This window comes from Myotis brandtii, unplaced genomic scaffold, assembly GCF_000412655.1.
Source record: "Myotis brandtii unplaced genomic scaffold, ASM41265v1 scaffold266, whole genome shotgun sequence".
Taxonomy (NCBI): Eukaryota; Metazoa; Chordata; class Mammalia; order Chiroptera; family Vespertilionidae; genus Myotis; species Myotis brandtii.
In genome coordinates this window covers 7,473,944-7,483,827 of record NW_005360124.1, presented here as the reverse complement: position 1 = coordinate 7,483,827, position 9,884 = coordinate 7,473,944, and the positions used below count along the sequence as shown (strand labels likewise).

The 9,884-nt window shown below is 39.3% G+C and overlaps 1 protein-coding gene across 2 annotated transcripts in view; it reads right to left on the bottom strand.

Moving 5' to 3' along the window:
• Positions 1-752: 752 nt before the first annotated feature.
• The window catches only part of PRUNE2 (prune homolog 2 (Drosophila)), a 211,639-nt gene continuing 202,507 nt past the window's right edge, over positions 753-9,884 (bottom strand). For both annotated transcript variants that reach the window (XM_014541265.1, XM_014541264.1), the window contains 2 exons: positions 8,922-8,969; positions 753-3,884 (listed from right to left, as the gene is read on the bottom strand). In XM_014541265.1, the coding sequence (XP_014396751.1) occupies positions 3,854-3,884; positions 8,922-8,969 (79 nt within the window). In that variant the 3' untranslated portion in view covers positions 753-3,853. The remainder of the gene's footprint in view (positions 3,885-8,921; positions 8,970-9,884) is intronic.

The window sequence follows — 9,884 nt, the reverse complement described above, 5'->3', positions numbered from 1 at the left end:
GCCAGCTGGGCTCCATTGGAGAGAGAAACATTGATGAGAGGGAAACACATTGATTGGTTGCCTCCTGCATGAGCCCAACTAGGGCCTGAGCCACGGAGGAGCCTGCAACCGAGGTACATGCCCTTGACCAGAATTGAACCTGGGACCCTTTGGTCTGCAAGCCGATGCTCAATCCACTGAGCCAAACCGGCCAGAGCTGTAGAGCCACTTCTGATTTGGTTACTCTAATTTTCTGCAAAGCAGCTGTACAGATTGATTTATTAATTTAAAAAACACACCGCAGTGGTAATTTCCAACTCTGGTTTTGCCTTAAGGTTCTAAAATTTAAAAAAAAGCTACTTAATGCATTTTAATTTAAAATAAATATATGACATGAAAAGGCAAGGGACAGAAAAAGAAAGTGACAAAATCAAGTAACCATGTAACATAGAGACATTTCCAATGTGAGATGTGGCTCACCCAGAGGATAAACACACATCTTGGAAGCTTCTATCACTGAGGTATAGAAGGCAAAAGTGAAAAGAATAAAATTTAGATAACAACAAAGCCAAAACTTATACTATCCTTAATACCAAGTGCCAAGCTGGAGTGATAACCGGATAAAGCTGCCCCACAGTGAGGTTAGAGGAAGATTCTCACCTTCTCAAAGAAAGAGAGCCATAACTTGTGGAATCAATTTTTATTTCTCAGTTATACAGAGAGTCTCTCTCTAAATATATAGTGTTGTTACATATCTTTATATTATTAATTCATACTATTTAAGGATAATTTATTTAATTATTTATCTAAACAAAGTCTAATATATACTTTACTCTGAGCAATCCAATACATGGTAGAAAACCTTTTAAATATATAAAATATTAATTTGTGCACACATAAATGTGTTTAAGGGAGCAAACTACGGAGGCATTGTGATTCAGATGAGCGCTGCAAACACAGTACCATGAATGAATACTTAAAATGGATCTTAATAACACAAAGGCTTGGAGTAGTGACTTCCTCACGCATTTTGGAGTATGTCTTAAAAGATAACCCCATAAATCATTGTATGGCTTCAATAGGAACTTCAGAGTTTTCTTCTACACCCAGCTATTGCCCTCACTCCTTGACAGTATCTTCTGGGGGAGAATTTTTGTTCTTTCTCTTAATCAAGGAACTAAGCAAAGAGCAGTTGCCACTTTGGAAAGTAAATATTTTTGCCCCTTGGTTTCCTTAACTACAAATCTGCAGAACAGTGCAAAACAGTTCCCAGAAGTCAGAACCAAAGCAAGAATGCTCAGAATGCAAGATCTAGATAGCTAATGATGTGAACGTTTACATCTGCATACCTATCTGCTTTAGGGATTAATCCTTCAGGATTCTTCTAGGATTCTATTTATTTGGATTGAATTTACATGGTGGCTTTTCTCTAGCACATGCAATGAAATTAATTTGTCTTTCTAAGATAATAAAGTAGCAAATGCTTAACTATCAGGATGGTTATACAGCCCATAGAACAGCCCAAATAAAATCACTGATTGGAAAAGATGCTTGTAATTTCCGTGTAGGAAGGTTAAACTTCAAACAGAATGCCACCTGAGTAGTCTTCCATGAGAAGGCTGGACCAGTTCAAAGAAAATATGAATGGTGAGATTGTTGCCACATCTGGCTGAATATAACAAAAGCCCTCTATCAACAACTCTATGTCCGCAGGCTTCACCATTAAGCTGAACACTGGATTCTTCATTACTCCCTGTGGCTAGAGGGACTATGTAATTCATCTTCCAAAATGGGACATAACTGAGCAAAAGGAAGTATCATTAATAATTATGCCAGGGCAACAATGGTAAGTGGGTGGACAAACCGGAATATTGGGTCACCGTACTTATGTCAACACTAAGTTCTGGGAGAGGCATACTTTGGGCTTCCAAAGGTGGCTCTGGGCTGTGAGAGAAGGCATGCTCTAGGGTTTTTCTATAAGACAAGCCAATGTGATGAGGGAGAAGACCCCAAAGAGCACAGTTCAATAAGATACTCAGCTGAGAGAAACCCAGAGGGGAGCACATAACTATGGCTTATGGAGGTATGAGAACATATCTGGAAGAGACACCAACATGAAGCAAATGACATCAGTGAAATTCAGTCACCTGTGCAAAGTCCACTTCAAAGCATTTCAAAGCTTATGATACCCAGGGCTCAGAGTGTCACGGACAGCTCTCCTGGATGTAGTTTCCACCTTAAGATTATGGAGGAACTCCATTCTCCACTTCATGTTTATTTTTGCTAGCTAATTAGTAATAGGTGATGCTGGAGACTAAGAATAGTTCCCAGAGTGAGACCAGGACCTCAGCAACACCTGCAAACAGCCCAAAACCTTCTCAGCAGGCTTCACTGAGGGGCATGTAAACACAACCTTTTTCAGCTGGCCATGTATTTTTCTGCCAAACTTTATTTTTTTAAGAACAAGTTCATTTGAAGTCTTCCTTGTGCATTCTGTTAGAGAAACGAATATCTACATACAAATGGGGGGGGGGGCGGGCGGGGCAAAGGATGTATGTGCTGGAGCAGGGCTCAGTAAACTTTTCTGTAAAGATTGTAAATGTTTTGGGCTTTGTAGGCTACAGGGTCCATTGCAACTACTCAACTCTGCTGTTGCAGTATGAGTGTAGATGCAGAGAGCTCATAAATAAATCTGTGTGGCCGTGTTTCAGTAAAACATTATGCATGAACACTGAAAGTTGAATAATTTTCAAGTGTCATAAAAATAGTAAGAAAATGTTTTCAAACGAAAACGTGAAAACCAGTCTTAACTAGAAGGCCAGGTGAAAAGAGGCGATGGCTACATTGGGAGGTAGTCATCTTCTGCAGGAGGCCCATAGATTCAAAATCACATTGGTATTTTAAAGGACATATAAAAATTATAAAAGAATATTTTGCAAATGATAATACATACTCATATTTAATTTTTTAACCTGTGATCAGATTACAGTGTTTCAAAGCAGATTACTTTTTATAAGGTATGAGAGAAATTCAGATAACTGAATGGTACCAAACAATGAATTTCTAAGTGGGCCAGCTTATCCTCAAGTCCTTGGCACTTAAAGTAGAACATCTTGAATTAAGTTTATGACCTGAAGCACAGTCACCAGAAATGTGGACAATGATCCTTGAGTTTCTCAATACAGAAGTCTTCAACATTTACTGGAGAAATGCTTTTTAAAAAAAACAAATTCACAGGAAACATGATGCCCAATTTGATCACTAAAATAAAATTGATGTGAACTAGAAAGCCTGGCTTCCCATTGAGAAGTTAGAGACAATTCATTCATGTGGACAAGAACCAAGCGAATAGGTACTTAGTTGAGGGTGGTTTCACTCATTTCTGGTTTCTGGCTGTGTTAAACAGGTTTAGGACTTTAAAAGTGGAGTTACGGGGGGGACAACATTTCCAGGGAGAGTTGAGCCCAGTGTATTTTAAACCTAAAACAATCACCACGGAGCTAATCTATGGAAGCAAATCCACTTATAATTAACAGTGAATTGAAGTTACCTTATTGGTCAATACCAGTCTAAGAGATGAAATACCACTGCACCACGGGTAAACAAAATATGAAAATGGAAGGTCCTACTTTCTTGCTAAGGTTCAACTAAAATGTTTGAGGCACATAATTGGCAAAATAGGAGAATACACACAATTTCATAAAACATGTTAAGAGTAAACAAATTCCCTTACTGTTTTTCCCCTTAGAAACTTAGAATGGCACCAGGTAGTGCAAAGGGGAAAAAGGTACCATCAGCCCTGTCTCTTCCAGGTAGATATGTCTCAACAGAACCACGAAGCAGAAAGGCATCCTCTTCTTCCTGCCAAGGCCAACTAGGGCTTCTCTTTTAACTTCAGGTCAAGACTTGAAAAAAAGGAAGAAAAAAATGAGAAACGGAGTGAGAAACAGTCAGCAATGATTGAGGGTGGCATGTGTTTGCTTCTTTTTTCTCAAAGGACTTACTGAAAACACATCATGCAAGTTTTTTACACTGAAAAATTTGGTAAAACAAAGGATGGAACCTATTTATTTTTACAAAACTGTTTCTGGAAGCATTTTACACCCTTTGAAGTGATCGAAGGAGGCAAAAGACCCGTGTTAAGCCTTGTTCCTTAAATTGATTACTATGAAGAATGTTATTGCATTTTGGAAATAAGGGATCTACCGATTTTTAGTAAATGATTGTTCCTTGTGGGGCAAATAAATGATCTGCCTGAAATAAGTAATATGTGATGAGTTATAGTCAGAAAGTACAAACAATGAAACAGCAATGGCAAATAAAAAACAAACAAACACCCAACCCCAACATTTCCTAGTGCCAAAGGATTTGCCTGAAAGGGGTTAGCCTACTTTAATGAGATGGATTCCTATAACCTAAGATAAGCTTGTTTTTAAGAATGTCTAGTGAGTTCCCAATTCTAGAGAATAAGTCTAAAATGTCCTCGGGCCACTGTGTCTCTCTTTTGCCTCTGAGTGAACATGATAAGGAAAATAAGACATTTTTTGGGGGGAGACCAGTAGTCTGACTCTGTACCTAGTTAATCAGTATCCCTAATGCACATTCCCATTAGCCTATAGTCTAGTCCAGCGATGGCGAACCTATTACAGTGTCAGAGGTGACACGTGAACTCATTTTTTTGGTTGATTTTTCTTTGTTAAATGGCATTTAAATATATAAAATAAATATCAAAAATATGTCTTTGTTTTACTATGGTTGCAAATATCAAAAAATTTCTATATGTGACATGGCACCAGAGTTAAGTTAGGGTTTTTCAAAATGCTGACATGCCGAGCTCAAAAGGTTCGCCATCACTGGTCACTGCCCCTTCTTTAATTATCTGGTCTTGCAAGACCTGTTTACCTAAATACTCACATTTTACAGAAGCCATAAATCATGAACAATACACAACCCCCGGAGGGGGTTATCAGCACCGGCACCAGGCCAGGCCTTTAGGTGTGGTCTCACGGCCCCCACCCCAACACACGGGGCTTTTTGCAAAGCTCGGGAAAGGTCCGGAAGTTTGATCCTTATTTGGGGACAAAGAAACCAAAGGGTATAAAGAGAAAGCTTCCTCCATGTTGGTTTGCTCAGGATTTGGAAACAGGCTCTCCTGAGTCACTGTATGAGTACATCTGGAAATAAATGGGTTTTTCCTGTATCTCGGAGTACTCCTGTATATTTTTCGGTGGCCTGGTAAATTCTGTAACAAACGTATCATGACTTTCTGATATCTACCAGAGAAGAGAGCTACACTCAGTGAACACGCAGAGGAGGAATTTCAGCCATGGAAAAAGAAAAAAATTCATTCGCTGAAAAGGGCCATTGGGAAATATCTGCAGATTTCACTTAGATCCGCCCTCCTGAGGCAGAAGTGCAAGGGTTACTCTGCTTGTGGAATTTGCAGCCGCTGAGCAGTGCTCCTGTGGCAGCTTTGCAAATAAAGCCATTGGTGATCCACACTGCCTGCTCATCCAGCTTAAGGTAGTGAAGAATCTTTCCTTTGAAACACCCTCAGCAGTTCTACCCCTTATTAGTTCTAGGGCCTTGGCCAAGTTACCTACCTTCTCTAAGCTTCCATTTCTGTATCTGTAAAATAGAACAATCATCTCTCACAGCTTGAATAAATCTAAAGTGTTTTCAATTGTACACAGTGAACACATAGTAAATGTCTATTAGTAGTACTAGTATAGATTAGTAGTAGTAGTAGTAGCTTGGTGTCTTTGAAATGGGAAAATCATGTTTGCAATAATTACTCTACTTATAATAATCTTGTCTCCTTGGGGAGTTTTTGGACCCAGACATGTTAACTGCCAGGGCAGGTCAGGTCACCATGGATAGTAATCTCTTTTTTATGGCTTCAAGGATCTGACTTGTTTTCTTATCTGCAGAGTTTTACCATGGAGTTCTCCTGTTATCCACTATGACCCCTAGATCTTTTTCTAGCATGCCTTTACAAAACAGGTCCTTCTTGATCTTGTTTTCAATTCTACTTCCCAGCTGCAGTTATTACCAGAAGTCTGCAGTAAGTTTGATTTGATGATTGGGATTTTATTCTTTCTTCCATGTTGATGATTCAGTTTCTCTCACAGACCAAGAGAATATATATTAAACCAACATTTGGGGCACACTGTCTGAAAAGTGTGAATGTAGGTCAGAATGTTTGAAGTCATCTTGGAAAGTTTAAAGTGCACAGTCACTTTTTTTTCTACCCTCTAGACCCCTGATAAAATCTTAAAAAACAAACAATAAAAAACAACCCACATATGCTATGATGCACATTTTTAAACACCTCATTTTTCATACTGACTTTTTTGTAAACCTTCTAGGGTTTAATTTATCCCTTCAGCTTTGGGTAAACAAACAAACAGAACCCAATGAAACCTATTTCCCCAGTTTATGGAAGAAGCAAGAGACAGTCAAAAGTGAACGATTTTTAAGTAAATACAGAAAACCACACTGAAGATTTTTTGAGACAACAGTTATCTTGTAGATCTAATCAAGCTACCAACAATGCTACTAATTTAAGTCTCCCCAAATAGAAACACATCCCCTGGATCATATACGCCTTTTTAAAATGTAAAAATATAAAAAGGCATGTTGCAAGTTTTAGGACACATCTGAATAAATAATTTCCAAATCTAAAAGTGAGGGAGGCAAGCACCTCAGGCTACTTTGAGAAATGGTATGCTTTCTAGAAAATAAAACAAATAGAAAAATAACAACAAAGAAAACCCACGTACTTTTAATCAGAATTGAAATATGAAAGGAATATTCCTCACGTTTGGCAAATGGGCTTAGTTTTCTATAACTTTCTAGTGAGACTAGCAACCCTCTGACAATTTTCCTATAGGCCATTTTATTTCTAACATGTTAAATGAAGCCGCTTACAACGTGTCTAACAATAGTGTTTAATAATAGATAAAAACACTGTGTTTAGGTAGAAAGAGGGGGAAGACAGGCATAGCCTCCCTTCTCGCTCTGAGGGAAATGAGAGGCCACTACAGCATCAGGACACACTTCATCTTATTCACGGCCTGACTGAGTTCCTTGGAAGAGCCTTTGCCCATTTTGCAGTTTACCCATTTAGTACTAGAAGGTGTAAAATGCTTCCCCGCAGGAACCAGAAGGAAAATGAAGCCCCTTATTCTAACACAGAAGAAAGCCAGAAATCCAGGGCTGGAAGTCAGTAGGGAGAATTCTTAGCCACTCTTGCCCCTCATCCCAGATCTCAGTCTGCACCAGGACCACGTGCCTCCCAAGGGCTTGGCAAGAGAGGGCTGAAGAAAGGGGAAGCATGGAGAATAGTTCTGAGAAGCAGGAAGAACATTAGTAATTTGCAGCATCCCTTCCTCTCCCATGTCCAGCCCTGGAACAAACCCAAACAAGAAGCAGTGCTTTTGCTCTCTCCCCAACCCCAAAGGGACTATAAACAAATGAGGAACAAAACAGACCAGGTAGACAAAGGAGTGGGTATGCCCGCAGATGTAGCAGCCATAGGCCAGCGAGTGACATTCTGTCCACACAGCTCATTAACTGCGGGTGCAGGACTCTGCTCTAGGGGGCGCTGTTTTGCAGAGAAAGGTCAGATTTGCAAAAAGAATTCTGGTGGGTCAAGGGACAGGTATTTTTCTTTGCAGAATTTCTGTGTGGCAATTAGCTTGAAGCAACTGTCATCATCTCAAAGGTGTGGGACAATGTAAACTTCAAAAAAATAGTTGTGTGATTTCAAAGGTCCCTTGACAGCCTTTGTTCTTGGGTGCTTTTCAGCTGGGACCTTTTCTATGGATTTTTGTGTGCATAAACTTCCTTAAACTGTAAGGTCACCATGGCAACTGGAGAAATATTGCACTGTGATTCTATAACTTCCCTTGTGACCTCGAGGGAAAGGAGACCCAAAGAAAACAAAACGTGACAATAGCTAAGACATTTAAATCTGATGTTGGCCCCTCCTTCCGGATTGGGGGGAAGAAGGGCAATTTAAAATTCTCCACAACTCAAAACAGGTTAGGAGCCCCTAACTGGGTGGCCAGGTTCCCTCTGAGAGCATGTTGGTGACCACAGTTCATTCCCTGAAACGGACGAGGCCAATAATGAACTGTTTTCTTAGGCGCCTAATTTTGTCCTCGCTAGTCTTTGGTTAGGTCGGAGGTTGCACACCCATTCCAGCATGAAGACCACTTCCCTTGGATTTCAAAACCACCATCACTGGAACTGCACTGCAGATTCCAGTCCCGGCTCTGGGCCACTTTACGACTGTAAAACACTGGGCTGGTCAGACAATCTCCCGAGGCTGCTCTTTCCTTATATATAAAATGTACCTCATAGGCTTATTCTGAGGATAAAAATCAGCTAATGTGTGTGAAGCTTTTTATAGAGCCTGACATGTGGTAAGAACTCACTACGGGTTTGATTTCTATCTCTCACAGGACAGGACTAGATGGACTAGATCATTCCTCCAGCCTCATCCAGACTCAACTGCCTCTTGGAATTTTCAAAACAAACAAAAAGTTCTCTCCCATGCATCAAAATATTAAGTTCAAATGGAAGTCCCAACTTTCACTAGTTAAAATAGGTGATGTTAATTCAGAAAGCAGACTTGCGTTCCTCTCACCTAAATGTCCTTACATTTAGCTCTAAATTCATTTTCTCCCAATGTGTGCATTGGAAAAATAGGATGCCACGTCTAAACATCGGCTGTCTATAAGGAATATAATGGTGACCAATGAGACGGTGTTAAGATGGCCCAGTCCATTTTCAGTTTCTAATTTCAGGAGTGGAGAACATGAACGCTGAACATCTGAACGAGGTTTACCCAGTCCTCAATATATCTGTTTCTTTCAGAGCCCAGCCATACAATACTGCAAGTAACCACAGAGCTGTTACTGACGATGAATTCTTACTCCTTCTCCATAGAAGACAGTTCTGGATCATTGTAAAGGCAGCTAGTTCTGAGTGCAAGGAAAAAACAGGAAGCAGTAAACATTTTCTCCACTGTTACACTTTGCAAGCACAAAAGACTTGGGCATTTTAAACTGCTTAATGTTGTCCCATTGCCAATATTAAGCATATCTACACCTGCAATGATGCAATTAAGCTGTGATTCTTTTACTGTTAGTTTCGAAATATAGTAATTGCCCATCATTGAGAAATATATAAAGAGGATTGAAAACTCCAAACACTTCCAAGTGGGCTCTTCTGACCTTGTCATTTTCCCTCCTGATTTTTTCCAATCTAGCTTATTCCGGGAACATATTGCAAATTTTTATTTATAATCCAAATAGTATAATGTTTTATATACAAAGAACAATCCCTCTCAAGCAGCTTAATTTCACTTACATATAACACTTAACTTTCTATTCTCACAAGAATGAGGATTTTCCAAGATACTAAAAGGAAAAATACTAGTGTCAGCTTTCCTTGTCCTTGTTTCAGGAAAATAATAGGACACTTGCTACCATACAGCTGAGCTGTGTTCAGGTAAGACAAGTGAATCCCAACAATAACCAGAACTGAATATGTCCAGAAAGAAAAATGTAACCCTATGAAATCATGAAATAAAAGTTGTGTTAGGGTGTATGAATGTGTTTATGCTTTTTTTGGTGTAATATTGGCTGCTTTTGATATTTCATATTGGTGCGATTCCTCTGTTAGCAAATTTTAGATTTGCTTTCTATTAATTTCCGATGAAAATTTTTACTTTTTCTCCTCTGTTAACTCTTTTATTGTTGGCAAACAAACACTAGTTACAGGGATTCTGCGACCTTTTTTACATGTGAGAATTCCTTTTATACTGTGAATAATTTCATAAATTTATATATCTATTTGCAAATAAGAGGCATGGTTATCAATGTTAAAGCCCGAAG